This window comes from Canis aureus, chromosome 3 (assembly GCF_053574225.1).
Source record: "Canis aureus isolate CA01 chromosome 3, VMU_Caureus_v.1.0, whole genome shotgun sequence".
In the NCBI taxonomy this organism is placed as follows: Eukaryota; Metazoa; Chordata; class Mammalia; order Carnivora; family Canidae; genus Canis; species Canis aureus.
The window spans coordinates 66,451,409-66,474,215 of record NC_135613.1 but is presented as its reverse complement, the minus strand read 5'-3'; the positions used below and the strand labels follow the sequence as shown (position 1 = coordinate 66,474,215).

Here is a 22,807-nt window from a genome sequence, read left to right as displayed (position 1 = left end):
ATTCTACCCAAACATGAGTATTTACAGCAACATTTCTCTCAGTTTGGTTGCACACTAGAATCATCTGGGAAGATTTTAAATAGACTGCTGCCAGAGTCTCACACCTACATATGTTTATTTTCTGGACTGGCCATAGGCCAGATGAGTCTAATGGGCACCCAAGTTTAAGAAGCCCAGTGACTTAAAGCTTCTTTCTTCTAAAATACCTTTCTCCACAGCTTCACATATTAAAATCCTACTCATTACTACTGAAGACTCCGCTAAGACCCAACTCTGCCAGGAAACCTTCCCTGGAACATGGTTAAATTTATCTTTGGATTATTTGAGTGGCGCACAGGGCTTGGCATAAGGCCAGGACTCAATAAATGTCTGAGTGGTGGATAATTCTGGGAGCAGAGCAGAGAGAAACTCAATAAATATTTATTGAAAGAAGGATGTGTGGTTGGTCCTCATTATTTGCAGATTCTGCATTTGCAGATTTGCCTACTCGTAGAAATGTATTTGTAATCTCCAAATTAATACTCTTGGTGCTTCAGAGTCATTCCGTGGACATGCGCGTGTGCAGAGAGGCAAAAAATCTGAGTTGCTGAGGAGACATTCCAGCTGAGGCTGAACCAAGTGAGGCTTTGCCTCCTGCTCTAAGCTCTCATACTGTAGTCACATGTCCCAAAAAATACCACTTGGTGTTAGGTCTTTTTGCATTCGGGAGTGTTTGTTGGAGATTTTGCCATGTAAACTGCTCCCAAGCCTAGCCCCCGAGTGCTGGCCAGTGCTCTTAAGTGCGGGAGGGCTTGCAGGTGCCTGACAGAGAAGGGATGCGAGGCAGGTGAGCTTTGGGCGGGCAGGAGTTCCCGCGCTGCTGGCTCCAAGTTCAAGCATTCACGAGTCAGCAGATCTTAAATAAGGTGTCTTTAAACAGCAACACGCATACAACAAGCTATGTATTGATGGGCCCATGAGAATGTTCTGACCAGAGGCTCACAGGAACGTAGTCTTGTATTTCCTTGAGGACTGATGGTTCATCATTTCAGCAACTTCACAGATTGTAACTACAATGAACAACAAGAGTTGCGTGAATTTCTCCCTCTCTACGGGACTCTTCAAGATCTCAATTGCAGTTTTTAATACCAGCTTCACTCAGCAATTGGGCACCTCCTTGGTGCCAGTTGCTGGGGATACAGTGAGCACGAAGCAAGCCCCTCTCTGTCACCAAGCTCACAGGGGGAGCGATGGAACATGAACGGTACATACATACCAGGTGATGATGGTTAAAGGCTAGAAGGAAACTCTGAGTCAGGGAAGGCCTCTCTGATAAGGTGAGATTCGTGCAGACACCTCAATGAAGCCCTCAATGTATGTGTGTGTGTGTAGCAGCAACCTGGCCAGTCATACTGGTGGTAAGTGAGCAGGGAGGGGAGTCAGAAGGTGGAGGGCAGAAGAGACCCTCAGGAGAAGCCAGGTCACATGGAGCTCTGAAGGGCAACATTTCTCAGACTTTACATAGCATCTGCTCTGTGAAGATCTTCAAGGTTCTGGTTTGGGAAGCCAGAGACTCTGCCTCCTAACACGCTCACAGCGGACGCCACTGCCCTTGGCCCATGGATCCTATCTTGAGAAGCAAGATCATAGATCCCACTAAGGCCCTGGCTCATATTCTCAGATGAAAAACCTTCGGAGAGTTTGAGCAAAGGGAGTAATAGGACCCTATTTTATACTAATGTCTTGTAAACCTGGGCTTATTTCCACAGTTCCATTTGTGTCCCATTGATCTCCTAGTTCTGTGCCTGTACCATGTATCAGGGCTGGAAACTTATAATATATTGGGAACCCTGCATGTGCAAGTCTTCTCTCATTACATTTTTTCTCCTTGTTTTCATATTTTTATCCTGGCTATTTTTACATGTACATGCTTCCAGATACTTTACAATTATTTTGACAGATTTTAACCAAAAAGCTGTTGGGAGTTTGGTGGAGACCATGCTATGGTAATACTTGCTTTAATAGTACGCTGATTTGTTCAACTGTTGAATCAAGAATGATATGGTACATACACAAATATTACTCAGCCATACAAAGGGGTGAGACCTTGCCATTTGCAACACTATGGATGGACCTGGAGGACATTATGCTAAGTGCAATAAGTCAGAGAAAGACAAATAACATATGATTTCACTCAGGCAGAACCTAAAAAAACAAAACAAATAGAAACGGATTCACAGGAACAGGATACAAACTAGTGGTTACCCAATGCAGAAGGGTTGGGGGTGAGCAAGATAGATAAAGGGGATTAAGAGGTACAAACTTCCAACTACATGATGAATAAGCCATGTAGACCTAATGTACAGAATGGGAATGTAGTCAAGAATATTGTACTAACTTTGTAGGCTGACTGATGGTAACTAGACTTTTCATGGGGATCATTTTGTACTGTATAAACATATTGTATCACTATGACGTACACCCGAAATTCATAGGATAGTTTGTAAATTACAAAAAAGAACTTACTGAAATTTTTTCTTTCAATACAGTTCCCTAGATTTCCTCATGAGAGACATAAATTTCTTACTAAGCTTATCTTAAAATATTTTTTGTCTTATTGCTGTGAATGAAGGTTTCTCCCCCCTTCTCTCATTTATTTATTGATTAGTTACTACTGGTGTCCAAAAAATTATTTTATTCATATAAAACTTTAGAAAACTAGGTATGGGGATCCCTGGGTGGCACAGCGGTTTGGCGCCCGTCTTTGGCCCAGGGCACGATCTTGGAGACCCGGGATCGAATCCCACGTCGGGCTCCCGGTGCATGGAGCCTGCTTCTCCCTCTGCCTGTCTCTCTCTCTCTCTCTCTCTCTCTCTCTGTGACTATCATAAATAAATAAAAATTAAAAAAAAAAAGAAAACTAGGTATGTCAGTGACCTCTTTGCGCCTTTATCAAGATAAAGATCTTCAAGATCTCAATTGCAGTTTTTAATACCAGCTTCACTCAGCAATTGGGCACCTCCTTGGTGCCAGGTGCCTCCTTGGTATCAGTGCTTCACTGAGGCTCTGGGGATTTCCAGGTATATATGACATAAAATCATCAGATGGCCTCTTCCTTACCAATTTTTATAACTCTTCTTCCATATTTTTGTCTAATTACAGTGCATTAATTGGCTATTTTGCATTGTCCCCAATATTGATGGGAACACCTCTAGAGTTTTATTATTGGTATATTTGTATGTTGTATATCTACGTGTGTGTTGTATATATATATACAACATACATATATATCACCTTGGGCAAATTTACCTCCCTGTACCTCATTTTTCTCAATTGTAAAAAAAAAAAAAAAATAGAATATGGCTGTTTTGAAACTGAATGAGCTAATAAATATAAGAACCTGAGAGTGAAGTCAGGCACATAGTAAGCATTCAGGAAGTGTTAGCTATATGTAACTACTTGCTTATCTACATCTATACACATACACACCACACTATATAGAGCCTTTGAAAAGTCATTTATAGAAATATGTTTTTCTCCTACATGAAAAATTTAGGAAAAAAAATCAGGAATGTGGGCAGCATTCAGATTTTAAGATGATCACACTTTTTTGACTAACATTGTGACTTATATTAATAGTGTCTAATATAGAAACACAATTACATTTTGAGAGGATTATATATGCTGATATTTCCAAGAATTTTTATATCAATAATTGTAAGACTAGCTTGTCACTTTCCTTAATTTATCTGCTTTGCCATATTTGGGCACCCCTATTTTGAGGTTAGAAAAAGGATATGGTATCCCATTCAAACTCTGTCTCAATGACAAACCAATTGCTCAGTGTACCAAATAGAACTGGACTAGATTGGGCCATGCTTTCCTATGGAGGTACCACTATTTCTAAAGATCTGATTTAGTGCTATTCTGAAACATGTCTCTGAATCTCTATTATAAATTCCAGGTAAGAGTTTACTCCAGCATGGGGTCCAAAGAATAGAGGATGGGCAAGAGGAAGAGATTATAATTTATAAATATAAAAACCAACATCATACCATACCATCTCCCAACAACTGAGTAACTTGGACAAGTTATTTAACTGCTCTGTGTCTCAGTTTTATCCACTAGAAAATGTGAGTAACACACCACCAACAGCATAGGGCTATTATGAAGATTAAATGGTCTAGTACACAAGGTAACTTAGAACAGTGTTTGGCACATAGTAAATGCTAAGTATTATCTTAAAGTTTATGGGAAAAGTGAAATTGTACAACAAAAAACCCCAGAAAACTTGATTCTTATTATTTTATGTTCTCACTTTCAAAAAGTTCTCTCTTTACTAATGACAAGACAGACTATGGAGACAAAGAGTATGATGGTGTCCCACTAGCTCTTCTTACCACATGTTTACACAACCAAAAACTCAAGCCACTTGGAGTTCAAATGCCTCATGCTATGCCTTTGTTCATGATCTTACCATATGAGTCTTGTTAAATTAATAATTTAGAGCAATGTTTCTCGGGGGGGGGGGGTAACATTTAGTTTTGAAAGGCCAAACATACCCATGCTTTTTTGTAAGAAAGGCTACTGAAGATGTAAGGGTCACAAATACCTCGGCCAGTGAAGATAATCAGGGGATGCTGATGGAAAGCCGAGAAGGAACATAAGCATGAAAGTCATCCAGAAGGAGCCAGTGATCCAGAAGAAACACAATGGTCTGACGGTGGGCAGGAGTAAAGGGAGGAGGGAGAAAATGGAAATATAATTAGGAAAAAAAAAAAAAAGAAACAAAACCAGTAAGACACCTGAAAGGAAGCAAGGATTTCTTATTGAAAATGAGACATTTCTTTCAGTTTAACAATTTAGATGGTAGGCTTTGAAAAATTATTTTAAAATAAGTAGCTCTAGACAAGGAGCAGCGATCCCCTCCCACTTCTCTCTTAACATAATTTCATTAATATTTTAATTTCTTGCCACGGAACTCTCCCCAGGTAATAAATTGCTACACTTTCTTGAGTTAGCTTTCTCCTAAGATCTAGAAGTTATTAACTACTGAGAAATTAAAGCCATGATGATTTTTTTCCCTTAAATAACTGCTATTTAACAAAATCTTCTATGAAAAAAAAGAGATTCTTATGACAGGGATTTTTATTGAGAATAGTATCATTACTTATAGAGTACATCAGTTCTTAGGGCATTTAAGATGTTAAATGTTAGCTAGTTGATCCCATTTCATTCTAAAACTGTATACATTTAAGAAATAATACAGTGGTGTCGGGCAAGAAAAGAGCAGCATGTTCCATGATTACCCAACCAAACTGGGTGAGAGGGTAAGCCAGTAAGCTGTGAATTCATGCGCTCACTAAAGAAATATGTATTTGAAAGGCTGCTACATCAGAGGAATAATGCTGAATGAGGATGAGAGACTGCATCAACACCTATCCAGGTGCTATTCTAAGGAGTATAAACTGTACTAGGGAAACCAGGTAAATGAATATCTAGAAAGCCTAGGGTATATTAAAATTAATGCTTCTAACAGAGATATCAGTCAGTACCAGAGACAAGGACATTGGCTATGGTTGGAGAAGGTCTGGAGAGGTGACATATTAAGCTGTGGAGATGGATGGTGGCAACACAGTCCCATACAGACTATGGTACATGCATCTGTGCTTGGGGGAAGATGGGGAGCAAGGTAAGGTATGGAAAGAAAGGATTTTTGCCCAGAGAACAACAGGAGCAAAGGCCCAGAGATGTGAGAGATAATAAAATATGCAGAACACTGTGTAAGTAATAGTGCTATAGAAGAGGCTAGAAAGTCACGATGTATTGAGTTCATGGGAAGTTCTGAAAGCCATGCCAAAGTTCAACTCTGGTACTGGGAAACTACTGAAGGTTTTTTAAAAAAAGGAATGGGAGAGAGCAAAGGTAGTAATGTCTCTGACATTGGCCACAGGAATATTTTTCTAGATAATGTCTCCTGAGGCAAAGGAAGCAAAAGCAAAAATAAACTATTGGGACTACATCAAAATAACTTCTACACAGCAAAGGAAACAATCAACAGAATTAAAAGACAACTTATTGAACAAGAGAAGATACTTGCAAATGACATATCTGATAAAGAGCTAGTATCCAAAACATATAAAGAACTTACACAACACCCAAAAACCAAATAATCCAATTAAAAATGGGCAGAAGACATAAACATTTCTCCAAAGACATCCAGATGGCCAACTGACATGAAGAGATGCTCAACATCACTCATCATCAGGGAAATGAAAATGAAAACCACAGTATCACCTCAAACCTGTCAGAATGGCTAAAATGAAAACCACAAGGAACGAGCATTGCTGAGGATGAAGAGGAAACGGACAAGTGTTGCTGAGGATGAAGAGGAAACAGACAAGTGTTGCTGAGGATACAGAGAAAAGGAAACCGTCTCGCACTGTTGGTGGGAATGCAAACTGTGCAGCCACTGTGGAAAACAGTGTGGAAGCTCCTCGAGAAGTTAAAAATAGAGCTACCCTAAAATCTAGCGATTGCACTACTAGATATTTACCCCAAAGATTACAAAAACACTAACTCAAGGGGATACATGCACCCTAGTGTGTATTGCAGCATTACTTACAACAGCCAAATCATGACACCAGCCCAAGTGTCCATCATCCATAGATGAATGGATAAAAAGGATGGTGTGTATGTGTATGTATATGTGTGTGTGTGTGTGTGTGTGTGTGTGTGTATATATATATATATATAATGGAATATTAGCCACAAAAAAGAGTGAACTCTTGCCATTGCAACAACATGGAGCTAGAGAGCATAATGCTAAGTCAGAGAAAGACAAGTACTGTATGATTTCACTCTTATGTGGAATCTAAGAAACAAAACAAAGGGAAAAGAGAGAGGCAAACCAAGAAACAGACTAGACTCTTAACCCTACATTGCTGGTCACCAGAGGGGAGGTGGGTTTGTGTGTGTGGGGGGAAACAGGTGATGGGGATGCAGGAGGGCACATGTCATGATGAGCACTGGGGTGATGTATAGAAGTGCTGATTCACTAAATTATGCATCTGAAACTAATATTACACTGGAATATGTTAATTACACTGGAATTAAAAATTTTTTTAAAGATTCATTTATTTATTTATGATAGACACAGAGAGAGAGAGAGAGGCAGAGACACAGGCAGAGGGAGAAGCAGGCTCCATGCCAGGAGCCCGATGCGGGATTCGATCCCGGAACTCCAGGATCGCGCCCTGGGCCAAAGGCAGGCACCAAACCGCTGAGCCACTCAGGGATACCCTGGAATTAAAATTTTTAAAAGGAGAAGGTTATATTTCTACCCACATTTTAGAAAGGTAATGGGGAACCCTGAAGGTTTTTGGCAATGTGAATGATATGTTTTCTAGCTACATTTTAGGATGATAACTCCAGCTGCATTAGTTTTGGGGGGTGGGGGCAAGAAACTAAAAGATGATGCATTAGGAAGGTATTATAATAGTCCAAACAAAAGGTGACTAGTATCTAAAGTTATGCAGAAAAAAAAAAAACAAATAGGATATATTATCTAAGATAGAGCCCATGGATCCAGGCAAAAGAGGAAGTAAAATATTTTTTAAAAAGTATTTAAAAAATGGTGGCATCAAATGACACAAATACACTACAAAATGACCAAGAAGACACTGGGTAAAGGCATTTAGTGGCCATGGAAGGACTTATTTCAGTGAGATGAAGAGAGGGATGGACAGATGTTCTCAGCCCCATTTCTGTGCCTTATACCCCCTTCTCAGGCAACTGAAGTCTACAGACCTCTTTCCAAAGTAATGCTGTTAAATATGTAAAAACCCAGACAGCATTACAAAGAAGCTAGGTATAGTAAAATATAGTTAATAAAATATGTAAAAATTGTGAATTTAGTGACTTACATATTTTTTACAAACACATGAAAAGAACAAGATGAAGCAGGCACTCTAATAACTATCATGATTTTCAAGTAGCTAAAAGTGAAAACAGTATTTTGGAGTATTTATTTGGACTGTGACACGATAGGGAAACATTTATGCTTTCTGTGGGTGATAAAGTCATGTATGCTGTTATTAGTAGTGGATTTATTACTTACATTCATAATTGAGGGAAATGCTAAATTTCAATGAGAGGACAGGAGTATAAAGATGTAAATTTCTTCCCGCCCAACATCACAAAAGGCCCCAGTTCTACTCAGGAGTGCTCCAAGGAAGCACAGACCACAGGGGAAAAGTACCAGCCCAGGGGCAGGCATTTGGGGAAGAGGAAAGGATGGCACACACATTCTTGTAATGTTAGGCAGGAAAGGCATAAGACAAAGATATTTGAGAGGAGGGGTGTTCGGGAAGGAGAAGGGGTTTTTTTTGTTGTTTTGTTTTTTAAGAAATGTAAGCCGGGAGAATGGATTCAGTGAGGCCAGGGAGAAAAAAGGTGTGCACGTCTGCCTATAAGTGAACTGAGTTAAGTCTGTTAACACCACCCCAACTCTACAGGTCTTCCCTGCCCCCACAGACCCAGGGGGCCAGGACTGCCAGGAGTTCAGAACAGAAGGCAAGAAATGCATCTCCCACTGGAAACTCTGGAGACGGGGGCGGGGGGGCTCATTTTTTTTCCCTTGCTCTCCCCCCTCCTCTTCTGATACATCGTATGTATACATCGTCAATCTTCTGTCCCAGCCTTGGAGACACCTACAGGCTTAATGCGGACATTTGGCAATGAATTCACTCTAAAGATTCCCCTCATTGCTCGTTCCAGATGCCCTCTCCTCAAAATCAAAACTCCCAAAGTAAGATCAGTGAGGGTATTGCAATGCTTATATGATTAAAATAATGATTAAACATCTAAGTGTGAAGTATTCTTGAAGAAGGGGTAAAAGTTCATTGAATATTATAAGAACAGCTTGTTCAACCAAATGACTTAAAGAAACTGATGAAAGACTATTAAATATAAGAGTGCTATTTAGGGGGCAGCCTGGGTGGCTCAGCAGTTTAGCGATGCCTTCAGCCCAGAGCCTGATCCTGGAGACCTGGAATCGAGTCCCACATTGGGCTCCCTGCATAGAGCCTGCTTCTCCCTCTGCCTGTGTCTCTGCGTCTCTCTCATGAATATATAAAATCTTTTTTTTTAAAGAGTGTTATTTAGCCAGGCCCTGGGTCTCCTTCCTCGTCCCTGCATCCTTCTTCCTTCATGCTGCTGCTGTGTATGTGTGTATGTGCGTGTGTGCGTGCCGCCCCCTCCACGTGCCTGGAGTAAAGGGGGTGCAGGGAGGAAAGAGCCAGCCTTTCTCACTCTTAGGAGATTCCTAACCCATTTGGTTTGGTAAACAAAAAACTATTTCACTGGAAAGCAAAGATTTGGCAACCACATGAATCAGTCTTTGGAACCAGCTGTTCTAAGATAAATAACTAATTTTTTTATGTTATTTCCAGGACTGATTATTTTTTAAGAGATGGTACAAAAAGTTGAATAAGAGGCTATCACACAGTGAGAAGAAAACTAGTCCAGGATTTTGGTGAAATGTAAATCTCTGTGGGTCTGTCCTGCCTATATAAGGAGCTGATCAATGACTAAGTACTCCATCTATGGAAGTGCACATAAAGCTTAAGCACTCGTTTGCTACCAAGGTAGGAAATAAACACTTACGATCTCCCTGTTATTCTGAGGAATGCTCAGGCCCAAGACTCAGCACCCAGCAACACACTTGCCAAACTGGCATTCTGGCTTCTGGCTGTCACTCAGGAGCTCCAAAGTGCTTTCTCCACCTGCCACAGCTTCACTCAGGTGCTCTTGCAGCTCGGGGTGGTCTCGAGGCTAAGCGGCAGCTGCCAACCTGGCACCTGCTTCCTAGCCACCCAGGCCAGCACTAAAACTTCCTACCTCCACCAAAGTCACAACATCAATTTTGTGAAATTTTTTTCTTCTAAGCTGATTCCTAGTGCTTCTTCAAAATCGTACTTTAAACATGCTTCCTGTACTCTGAATCTAGTCTCTCGGTACAGAAAATCTCTGTGATCTGCGGGCAGGGTCTGACTTCAGACATTAGCTGTCTCTTGTTCCCTGCTGATGTCCTTTCTCCAAAGGGGAGGGAGTATGGCGTTGGGACCAATCAGCAGCTCTCTCTTCAATGCAATCAGAAGACCTTAGAGAGCACCCAACAGTAGGGAGCTAGCTTACCAGGGAAATAAAAAGGCAGTAATTTGAAGCATTTTGTTCTTTCAGAAAAAGAGTAATTTGTTAATTTTCTCATGGGAATCACTAGAATTGCCACTACTGCCCACATTCAAGAATGGAGAGTGATTTCTATGATTCTGCTCTTCCTCTTGGCCAGTTTATTCATCCAATCCATAAACAACAGGTCAGGAAAGAACAGTTAATTTTTACTTTGGAAGCTTTACAATCTTGAGGAAGACAATGGGGAGGATTCAGAAGACGCTCCCTGTCACACTATTAACTTGGTGAAGAGCAGAGGGAGGATGACGAAGAAGCCATAGCCACTGGCTCAACTCCCAGCCCCAGGACATCCTAGCAAACACACGGGGAGTCGGGGGAGTGGGGTGGGGACAACACACGAGGACCAAGAGGTGTGTAGAGGAGCAGAGAAGCTCCATGCAAGGAACTCAAATACTTTTAAAACAAACTGGGAAATGAGCTTATTTTGAAAGTTAACACCATCCTATACTTACACAAAGATGACAGAAAGCCCTGATGTCCAAAGCATTGGATTTACTTCTCTCATCCACAGGCCTTAAATGATGATGGCATTAAACCCTGGGGTTTATACGTATTTAAGCAACAACAAGGATAATAAAAAAGACCCTTATCCCCAGTACTCACAGAGTAATTCACCACAGGCTGCCTGACTTCAAAAGTTGAGATACAGGCAGACATTTGCACTAGGCCACCTTTTTGCAAACCTAGAGAGAATGGAAATATACTCTGGCCATGATACACAGATAGGCATTACCAACAGATAGCCAAAACCAAATTATCTATAAATTAAAACTCTCTTCCAAGTAACTGTTTAAAGAAAAATAAAAATATAACCTGGGGATGTGGCCAAAATGATACTTGAGGAAAAATTAATGGTATTTAATATTAATGGTATTTAATAGAAAAGAAGAAATCAAGGAATTAAAGATTTAAATTGGAAAGATTAAAATGAGCAAGCAAATCAAATAAAGGTGAATGAACAAAGTAATAAAATTTAAAGCAGAAATAAACTAGGAGCCAAAAAGAGAAAGTAGAACTGGTTAATGAAATGGAGAGCTGGTTCGACATGTACAAATGAATGACAAACATCCTAAAACTGTGAGCAAGAGTAGGGAGTTCTGCAAATACCTAACAAGACAAATGTAATGTTCAATGAAATGGAAGGATTCTTCCCATAAATCTTCATGCCAATAAATTAAGAAACCATAATTAAGCCAACTTAAGAAAAGGTTATAAATGTCAATATCATGGAAGAAATGAAAGTCTATGAAAGATTTATGCTCACAATTCCATTCCTGAAAAAGGATGTTACACCTATAGGTTCTATGGATGTGTTCTAGCAAAACCTCTAAGTACCCAGCTTCATTTATATAATTCTAGGGCACTGAAGACCATGGAAAGCATGTCACTGGTTTAAGAAGTGAGCATAATTCTGTTGACAAAACCTAACAAAGACGGCACAAAAACTAACCAAATATATGCCTAATCTTACTTATATTATCCACAAGAGCTCTATAAATATGAAAGGTAAATTACGGGGATCCCTGGGTGGCGCAGCGGTTTGGCGCCTGCCTTTGGCCCAGGGCGCGATCCTGGAGACCCGGGATCGAATCCCACGTCGGGCTCCCGGTGCATGGAGCCTGCTTCTCCCTCTGCCTGTGTCTCTGCCTCTCTCTCTCTCTCTCTGTGACTATCATAAATAAATAAAAATTAAAAAAATTAAAAAAAAAAAAGAAAGGTAAATTACGTAGCTTATTCAAATTGTAGTAATACATACTAACCGGATGGATTTTATTCTATGATAATAGATATTTCTGATAAGATATTAACAATCTTGTTAATTCAATTCATTACATGAATTGATTAAAGGCTCATCCATTGAGGTGGCTGTGGAAGAGGAAAAGGGGATCTGACCAATCAAGAAGTTCTAGATATTTGGGGCACCTGGGTGGCTCAGTGGTTGAGCATCTGCCTTTCACTGAGGTCATGACCCCAGGATCCTGGGATCAAGTCCCGTATCAGGCTCCCTACAGAGAGCCTGTTTCTCCCTCTGCCTGTGCCTCTTTCTCTGTCTCTCATGAGTAAATAAATAAAATTAAAAAAAAAAAAAAAAAAAAGAAGTTCTAGATTTTTGGTTTGACCAGCTGAGAAGATGGTAGTAACACTTAACTGAAGTAGGGAAGGCTTAGAAAGAAACAGATTTGGAAGTATAAAAAACTGCTTTAGATAATTTTCATTTCATATTGTAACAGCTATACAAATGGAGTTGTCCCAAGACAGGTGCATAAAAGAGAAATATAACATTGGTAGTCATTGGCAAGTTGATGGTATTTTAAGATATAATGATAGATGGAATGCTGTAGAAAAAAGAAGACTCCAGGACCAAAATTTCAGTAACCTAATGATAGATACTACCTAGATTTGTGAATATATTTTCATGTAGCACATACTGCCATACTTAGTCATCTTTTTAAACATGCTAAATTAGAACTGCAGTACAAAATCTATTTAATAAAAACCTCATGACATCACAAGGTAGATTTCCTAACCTCTGAAAACTTCAGGCTTAGTAGCACTGTCATTTTGGGGACAGATTATTTGAATCTTTTTGGAGGGGAAGTAGTTTTCACAGTGTTCTACAAAATGCCTAAGAGGCTGAATAAGGAGGACACTGGAACCCTGATCCTAAGACTTCATTTGAATAAAAGGTTCTATTCCAGGGGCAAAACACTAAAGCAGTATTATTTCAGCCTTGCTGAAATTTAAGATTTATTTAAACTGATTGCACATTTAATTAAAAAGGAAGAGAATATGAATCAAATACTGAAAAAATATTTTTGAAGATGTACCTAAAAGATACTTATGGATTTAATAATTTAAAGGACTCCTCCATGACATAGAAGTCTATTTTCAAGTTTCTCACATTTAACTTTTGTAGTTATTTGCAGGAATATGTGTTTGTGTGTGTGTGCGTGTGTGTAGGAGACACCTAATAGCCCTGACATTCAAAAAGTGATACGAGAGGAAGTCCCATTAAAATCGGAAATAAGGGCAGCCCCAGTGGCCCAGCGGTTTAGCGCTGCCTTCAGCCTGGGGTGTGATCCTGGAGACCTGGGATCGAGTCCCACGTAAGGCTCCCTGCATGGAGCCTGTTCTCCCTCTGTGTCTCTGTCCCCCCACCCCCTCTCTCTCTGTCATGAATAAATACATAAAATATTTTAAAAAATAAAATAATAAAATTGGAAGTAAGCCCAAATGCCTACTATTAATCAACACTGTTTTCTAATTTCAACCAATGCAATAAGATAATAAAAAAAATAACTGAAATATTGAAAAAACTGAATTATTACATTACCATTACATACATATTCTGAAAATCAACAGACTCAACTGAAAACATGTTAGAACTAAGTCCTACAATTTAAAGTACATAAAAAAAGTTCAGTAAGGTAGCTAGATGATTACTTAAAAAACGAGTAACTTTCCTTTATACCGGCCATAGCTGGTATAATATAGGTAACCAAATTACAAAATATAACGAGGAGAAATCTCACTCATAACAAATAATGGTAGCTAGAATCTCTCAAGGACTTATGCTTCAATACACATCAACTATTAATCTCCACACCATAATATTAGATGATAATATCATGATTATAAGTACTGCTATCACAATTCTGCATAGAAACTAAGGCTTAGAGGAATTATAAGAAAACTGTTCAAGATTACAGAGCCAGTAAGTGTCAGAAATGGAACTCAAATGCATTCTTAAGGAATGCACTTCTTAGCACTATTATGCCCATTCTTGTCTATCAAATAACAAAGATAGGCTGTGTGAGGAAATGGTGACAGGTGCAAAGAATGGACACTCTCATGCCATGTCAGTAGAATATAAATTGGTGTAACTTTTCTAGGAAGCAATTTTCATAATCATATCTAGGAATTTGTTAAAAATAGAATCGATGTGTACAATGATCAATATACATGGACACTTATCACACTGTTGTGTATAACAATAAAAAAGACTGGTCATACCAAATATTCAACAATATGAACTTGACTAATTTCAGTAGTTGAGTATGATGAATGCCATTCAATCAATAAAAATAAGCATTTAAAAGGATATTTAATAACACAGGAAAACATATTAAATGAGCATATGAATACAAAACTACATATGAATACACATTTTTTAAAAGATGTGTTTATATTGACTAAAAGATTTTTAAAACGAAGATAGTGATACCAAAACTATCTCTAGGTGAGAATTATAGATGATTTTCTGTATCATTTTAGATTTTTTCTGGATTCTAAAAATGTGATAAAGTGAATGTGTTAAGTAAACTCAAAATTTAATTTTAAAAGATAAAATGAAGTAGTCAAAATAATAGAAATGCAGTTTAGAAAACATTTCTCCTATTTAAAACTGTTTTTTCCTATGCATGATATTGCCAATTTTAACATATATTTATGTCCACGACTTTTATGTTGCTTTACACTATCTTAGCAACAGCAGAATACCTACTTTATCAAAATAGATAATTTACTGCACGTTTTAAAGCCTTTTAAATCTGTACTAATCATTTAAAATTATAGCAAAATTTCAGAAAGTATCCAATACTTAAGATCACCATCCCAGTGAGACCATTAATGAAAATGAAAACTCAACGGTAAAACAAAAAATGTCTACGTTGACAAGAAGGAGAAAGCCTCAACTATATGGGAAACCCACTCCCTGTAAGCACATAATAAAAATGAGCTATAAAGTAAAAGGCAAGATCTGAAACAGACTAAGTCACAGAATAAGGATAAAAATAAGCCCACATAATTTTGAATAGTAAATGAGTACAGATGACTAAGAACAAAGAACAAAAACTAATTTTAGCTTCACCCTAAAAAACATGAAGTAATAGATTTGAAAGCCCTTTGGAAAAATCTAAAATATAAATGGACATATTAAAAGCAGTAACAGCAAACCTGATCTTACAGAATTTTTATATGCGGTAATCCCAATTACTCAGGAGACAATTTCGAGCCTTTCAATAAGTAGACTAGAAAACAAAACAAAACAAAACCTCTGTCCAATCAAATCATTCTATAATAACATCGAGTGCTTCTATGTGCCAGGCACTTCTACACTCATTATCTTGATTTGGTAAAAACAACTCTGCAAAAGTACACAGTGTTTGATGGATGAGAAGTCAAAGAGAAATCAAGGCTTCCCTAAGGTCACAGCTAGGAAATGCAAATCCACATCTACTTGCTTTCAGAGCCCTCACCTGCCATCTCTGTGCAGCATCATCTTTTCAGTTCTCCAACCTAGACTATCTGAGCCTCAGGCCTTAATCACTGCCTGGACACTTTTATTTTAGACCTAATATTAGCTGTTGTCCTTCAGTTTCACAACGCACAGCAGCTTAGAGAGAGGGAGTGACAATGTCAGCAAGGAGTAGCTAACATCAAGGAGAAAAGACCCAGTAAAAATATAAATCAATATAAATCATTAGGTCCCTCTGCCCCTGCCATGTTACAGGAGAAAAAAAAAGCATAACAAGTATTGCTATTTAGTTTAAAATAAATCAGAAATCTTGATAACCTTGGCCAAGTTAATTAACATCTCTAGGTATCAGTTCCATCACCTGGAAGACAGGCAAAACAATAGTATAAATCTTCTAGAGTTGTTGCAAAACTAAATCAGATAATATAAGTAAAGTGCTTAATACTTTGCCTGGCATAGAATTAGTACCCAATAAATGTGAACTATTATTATATTTTACAACCAATGAAATTATAAGCTGCATATTATTTGAAGATAGAAAAATATAAAAATTCCCATATAAATTTTCCATTTAAAATAGTTAAAATGAGCCACCTGACTGGCTCAGCAGGTAGAGTGTGGGACTCTTAATATCAGGGTCATGAGTTCAAGCCTTATGTTGGGCATGGAGCCTACTTAAAACAACAAGAACAAAAAAATCAAAGTAAATAAAATAGTTTTGAAATGTTTTGCTCTTGCAAGACTTTAAGAATAAATGTTCTAGAAAATTCACTTCTGGGGATCCCTGAGTGGCTCAGTGGTTTAGCGCCTGCCTTCGGCCCAGGGTGTGATCCTGGAGACCCGGGATTGAGTCCTACATCAGGCTCCCTGCATGGAGCCTGCTTCTCCCTCTGCCTATGTCTCTGCCTCTGTCTCTCTCTCTCTCTGTGTGTCTCTCATAAATAAATAAAATCTTTAAAAAAAAAATTCACTTCTGTAATATCCTTCCCCTGCTAAGTGGGGTAGATAAGGTTAATTATATTCTTAGGAGGTAAATGTGTATGGCCCCTCAAGAAATCACGTTATACATTCTAAGCGACCTTTTAAAACTTTGGGTACCAACTGTGTTATTTGCTCTGAATTATTGAAACCATCTCTTAATCATCTATAGGCTTTTGTTCATTCTACCCATATGAACAGATTCATTTTAAGTACTATGTGGCCTTTATCAAAAAAAAAAAAAAAAACACACTCATAAAGCGTCTACTATGTGCCAAGTGATATACAAGATTTGGGATTCAACAATGTGGACCACCAAGTCCTTGCCCTCAGGGAGCCTAAAACAAGATAAAAATAAAATAAAATCCCAGGCATAGTAAAGGTACTGTTATCAGCATTTTGTATTACCAGTAAATCGTTATGACGAATCTATGCTCTAGGCAGTATCTTCTGTTTTACATTACAGATGGAGAGCAGAGATACAGAAAGCAGAAAATAAGGAAGAAAACAGTGAACCACCACCAAATATTCAAGGCTCTGTGAGGAAATACATTGTATTTTGAAAACACAGGGGATTAAGCAAATAATTTTGCCTGAAACTGGGAGACTATGAAATGCTTGTGTTATTTAAAAACCCAAGTAAAAATTCTGTAAAGTATACCTATGGGAATAAAAAAAAGGAGAGTATTTATCCAAACATTTACATTAGTTATTTCTTGGTAAGGAGATTCCAGGTGGCTTTCATTTTCTCTTTGCTTTTTCTTAATTAACTTGTACCACTTTAACAATTTAAAGTCTAAGTAAAAAAAAAAAAAAAGTCAGCATTAAAATTAGATATTAATGCTCATCTAACTGTCAAAAATTTAAAAACTCAACAGTGCATTCACGTTTGGGATGAAATCAGCTCTCTCACTCTTTGCTAATAGGTGTACATATCCATATAACTTTCCTGGAAAGCTTTATGGCCATCAAAAACCTTAAAGCTTATTCTCCTTGATCATTACTTCTATGAATCCTAAGAACACAGATGCAGAAAACATTTTTTTTTTTTTACTAGGACATTCAACTAATGCATTATGATATTAAAATAATGGGGAAAAGAACCAGATGTCTAACTGAAATAGAATAATAAATAAAATGACATGTTCTTAGGAAGAAACGGTTTTAATAAAAATAAAGAAAAAATTTTTCAAAGATTTATTTTACAGAGAGAATAATAATAATTTTATTATTTTACAGGGAGAGGGAGTGTGTGTAAGCAGGGAGAGAGAGCAGAGGGAGGGAATCTTCAAGCAGTCTCCCCGCTGAGCACAGAACCAGACCCGGGGCTTGATCCCAGGATCCCGAGATTATGATCTGAACTGAAATCAAGAGTGGGACACCCAACTGACTGAGAGCCACCAAGCGTCCTGAAATATTTTTAACGTCATGAGAAAATCCTTAGTGTATGCTAACTGGGGATGGAAAGGTAGGATACAAAGCTCTATTATCACATCCTAATTATACAAGACCTATCTTTTTGCAAACAAATTCTCATGAAGGAGGAGGCAGTGAATATCACATGCATTAATACATGTATGGCATCTAGAACAATGATTGGCACAATTAAGAGTTACCTACTGTTATCAATCTTAAAAGTTTAAGAGTAAACCAGTGAGGTCTAAGCTGAGGCCTCAACAATGGGATGTGAGCCAGGCAAAAGGTAAGGGAGCATAAGGGAAAACATTCCAGGCAAATAAGACAACCTTGGGATTTTCTATGTATTCCCTATCCCTCCTTAGGGATTTGATAATTATCTTAAAGGCAGAACATGTTGAATTTTCAGACATCTGCTTGTGGGCTAATTCACTGAGCACAAGAATTACTGTCAGTATTATGATGTAAAACCACGTACATTATGCTTTATGGGGCATTATTTTCTATTTTCATTTTAAGGAAGACAATCCTTTGCTGACGTATAGAAAAATCAGAGAGAAATCCATCATAATATTGTTAGTTATCTCTGGGTTACAGGGGTTTTAAAAATTGTTTACATTTCCCTACATTTCCTAAGTTCTCCACAATTAAGTGCATTATATTACTACAGAGATAAGGTTCAGGAAAATCAATAAAACCCCCTACTCATAAAAAAAACCTTTGAGGTTTCTGACAAAAACAAAAGACAAAAAACAAAAAACGCTCCCTTTGGTGGTACTACATTGCTGCTTAAACATATGCCAGGCCAAACTAAAATGGTCTTTGGGCTTATCTTCTTATGGATCTACGCAACCTTGCCTTCCAACTATTTGGCCAGACAGGATTTCATGTTGTTCCATCACTGCAGGACTTTGTAAAGGTTAATATACCTCTCTTATCTCCCAGACCTATAATGCTAATTATCATGCGTCTCTTAATTTTCAAACAACGTGTGTCAACATACGTATACACAATGACACGATTTTTAGAGAAAAAAAGTAAAAACAGAATCAGAGAGGCAGAACTGCCCAATGGTTAATTAAGGACATAGGTTCAAACTCCCTTCTGCAACTTTCTAGATGTGTGACTTAAAGTTATTTAAACTCTTATGTCTGGGTTTCCTCATCCACAGAATGAGGATAATAAGAGCAGTGCATACGCATGGCATCTGGCATCTCAGTGCACGGTAGGTAACAGCTAGCATTATGTCAGCTATAAAAACTGTAGCAAAGATAGGGAAGTGATAACCTCCACATTACAGATCTGCAAGTTATCTTTATGCCATCAAATACCAAAATTACTACGTGCCAGACAGGGTATACTTATCACATACTATCTCATTTAAATAGCTCAATAATCCTATAAAGTTTTTTTCCCAAGAAATTGGAGATATATTCTGGGATGAAACAGATTACAAAAACCATATTCTCAATTGTCCATCATTTCTCTGAACTGTGAACAGTGAAACAGCAGCAATAATTGTTTTTTAGTGACTATTAAAAGTCAAGTCTTTATAAAGTCACAAGATTTTGTATGTTGTAGGCCCATGAGGAATGTCAGCACTTAAAACACAAGATTTTTTTACATTTGGTAGATTTGATATCAATCTCTAGAATCTTGGTATTTTTAATTTGGTTGTACTTTGGTTTAAATTTGGAAACCTGATTTAATACATTTTTGTCATTCCCTGACCTTCTTACTTAGTATTTCTCTTTCCAATAAAAACTATACCCTGAAACCATGTGTGCCACTTTAATCACTCACTACTCCTATCACCTACTTAATGTTCCAGACACACTGGCCCACCCACTCCCTGCTTTCCTTGACTCACAGCATTATTCACTTGGAAATGACTCCTATCCAGCTGTACCAGCCTGAATCTTAGCTTTAAGAGCTGGCATGCAGCCTTCCCTACTACAGTACCTGCATTTCTTATTTTCTGCTTGTCCCACTTAGTACATTTTATCTAGCATTATCTTCTATCTGTTCATAATCTCTCTTCTTTTAGAGGTCAGGGGCCTACTGCAGCACCCAGATCGATACTAAATTAATTATCTGCTGAGGGAATAAAAGTTTACCAGTGTCAAGTGAGCAACAACTGCAGATTAGTTTACAATCCTACGTTCTAACACGAAAAGGATTTTAAAAAGTCTCCTACTTAATATCTTCTATTCATTTCTTTAAAACTGCTATCAAACGAGAATGGGAGAATTCTTCCAAATTTATCTACAAAAATAATGAAAAGCACAGAAAGAGCATAAAAAGGTATAAAAGGGCATAGAAAAGGTTATTAAAAGCTATAAAATGATAGCAACACTTTTACATCTGTTACGGTAATTAAAATTAATGTAAAATATCATTGTGGTCTGCTAGAATGAGGACAAGGTAACCCAGCTGTAGAATGAGGAAAATATTTTAAAAATAGGATTTCCATAAAGCACCTGGGGTACAATTTGGCAAATGTAATCCATGAAAAACACAGCTCCAGAGAAGCCAGTAATATCAAATGGGATATTTTTATTAGTCTTGTAATTAAAACAAATATGTAGCAAAAGGAAGTGACTAATAAAAACTCCCATCAGCATACAAACATTCCAAGTTTCTGTTTCCTCTTCTTCAACATTTTCCATTATAATAAACTAGTCTCATGAGGCGTTGGTTATCAAATGCACTTTAAAGACTACTGGCCTTCTTGTTGTTTTGTTAAAGAGTTCATTTTACTTTGTTTGTAATGTTTGAGTACTTTCCTGATGACCGAGGACCGGAAGGATGCTTGAGGTAGAGTTTAAACGTCCTTTGAAAGTAGAACCCATTCTTGAAGTAAAAATATTCCAACGTTTTGAATTATAGATACACAGTGCCTAGATCATTCTGGTATTTAAGGGTACCTTCAAATAGACAGGTTTAGGTAACTTAAAGAATGCCAAATTGGGGAAAAAACAAACAGGTGAACAGAGAGGTAAGTTGTCAGATCATCTTACAAACACTCGGTGAGGCCAAATGTCTACAACAGTGGATGACACCAAAATCTTAAAAACTGCCATTAAAATTAATATACATGTGAGTGATTCAATAAACGGAAGTCATACTTACTACAACCTAAATATATTAAGACTTAAAAAAATATACAGTACTCCGTATTGCTGACTTCTTGTGGTTCTCGGAAAGCCCAAGGAGCGTTTGAGACCCATCCACCGCTTTCCTATATGCACTAGAAACACCGAGCGAGGAAATGAGTAAAGAATTGATGAACTTTACCAAGTTTCTAAATATACTGGCCCTAAGTGTCTCTGTAACTATTCTAAGATGGTTTAAAAAGAGAGAGAGAGAAATCTGAATCAATAAGCGCCTCACCGGCCTGAGGATACTCCAACACAGCCTTGCAACCAATAGGAAAACTTTCCCTAAATCTGGATTCGCATTTCATCTCTTTATCACCAAACACAGAGCACAGACCAGTGTTGCTAACGGCTACCCCCGTGGCCAGCCTCCCGGCCAGAGTACCCGGGACTTGGGCGCTGAGGCTGCTTCTGCGGGGTTCCGGGGGCTGAGGCGGGGACCCGGTCCGGGGGGAGCAGGGCGGTGCGGGGGGCGAACCCGGCGGCAGCGGCCCAAGCGCGGAGCGCGGGGTGGGCGCGGGAGTGAGCCCGGGGCCGGGAGGCCGAGCGCGGGGGCCGAGCCCGGGGGCCGGAGCCGCCTCACCCCGGAGCGCGCGGCGCCCGGAGCCGCAGGGGCAGCGCCGGGGGGTCCGTCTCGGTGCGGGGCGCCCGGGCTCGCCTCCATCTTCCGCGGCGGCCGTGCCCCCGGGGCGGGCGCGAGCGGACCGCTGCCCTAGGCCGCGGGGCCCGGGTCGCTGGCCTCACCCGGCCCGGAGCCCCGGGAGGGCGGCTCTGCCCGCGGGCACGGCAGCCGGGCTCCCCGCGCGGCCCCACCCGGCCCGGAGACCCCCGCCCCCCGCCCCGCCCGGGCCTGGAGCTCGCCCGGCGCCGCCGCTCCCGCCCCGGCCTCTCCGCTCCGGCGCTCGGGCGCGGCCCCCGGCCCCGGCCCCGGCCCCGGCCCCCGCGCGGCTCCCTCAGCGCCCCGTCCCCCGCCGCCCGCGGCACAAACCTGGGGGCCGCTCCCCGGCATGGCCGACTCCGCGAGCAGGCGGCGAGCCGGCCGCGGGGCCCGCAGCGGCAGCCGCCAGCCGCCAGCCGCCAGCCCGGCCCTCCCCGCGCGGAGCCGCGCCCGCGCGCCCCCCGCCCCCCGCGCCCCGCCGCCCCCCGCCGCTCCCCTCCCCCTCCCCCTCCCCCCCTCCCCCGGCGGCGCCCGTCGCGCCCCGGCCGCGCGCGCACGCGGGGTTGCGGCTCAACCTACTTGCGGTCTCCTGGGGGCGGCCATCACCCCCGGCCCGGGAAGCCGGGCGGCCCCGCGGCTCCGCGGCCCTGCGGCGGGCGGCCGCCTCTCGCCTCCGCCCTGGGCCGCCGCGGCCGCCGCTAGGGCGCGGGGCGAGCGGGAGGCTCCCCCATGCCGCCCGCCCGCCCGCCCGGCCGCCCCGGCCTCGGCTCGCCCGCCGCCCGCCGCCCGCCGCCCGCGGAGACAGCGCCCCCGGCTCGCCCGCCGCCGCGCTCCTCGGCCGCCCGCCCGCCCGCAGCCGCAGCCGCAGCCGCTGCCGCTGCCGCTGCGTCGCTTCCTCCTCCCTTTCCCTCTTTCCTTCTCCGCCGGAGCGGAGGTTGGCAAACCAGCACCTGCTGCTGGAGATCACCGAGAACTGAAACAGGAAACCCCGAGCCAAGGGGAAAACCCGGGAGGCGTGGAGACGGGTGAGGGGAGCCGCCGGGACCTGCCGGGCCCCGCCGCCGGCTCCCGCGCCTCCTCCGCGCGCCCCTGCCCCTCCCGGCCGGG

General features: G+C 40.8%; 1 protein-coding gene across 21 annotated transcripts in view; it reads right to left on the bottom strand.

Annotated features, from left to right (window-relative positions):
• ZC3H12C (zinc finger CCCH-type containing 12C) overlaps window positions 1-22,807 on the bottom strand; it is a 176,481-nt gene that overhangs the window by 54,488 nt on the left and 99,186 nt on the right. For 2 of the 21 annotated variants that reach the window (XM_077893391.1, XM_077893392.1), the window contains one exon: window positions 4,592-4,696. The exons of 12 other annotated variants lie outside the window; for them this stretch is intronic. Coding sequence is in view for 2 of the 9 variants with exons in the window: in XM_077893388.1 (XP_077749514.1) it covers window positions 22,280-22,303 (24 nt within the window). In the remaining 7 variants the exon portion in view is untranslated. Of the gene's footprint in view, window positions 1-4,591; window positions 4,697-21,277; window positions 21,505-22,030; window positions 22,124-22,279; window positions 22,397-22,650; window positions 22,796-22,807 lie in introns of those variants that run through there. 7 more of the 21 variants (XM_077893396.1, XM_077893394.1, XM_077893397.1 and 4 more) reach the window with 7 other exon arrangements.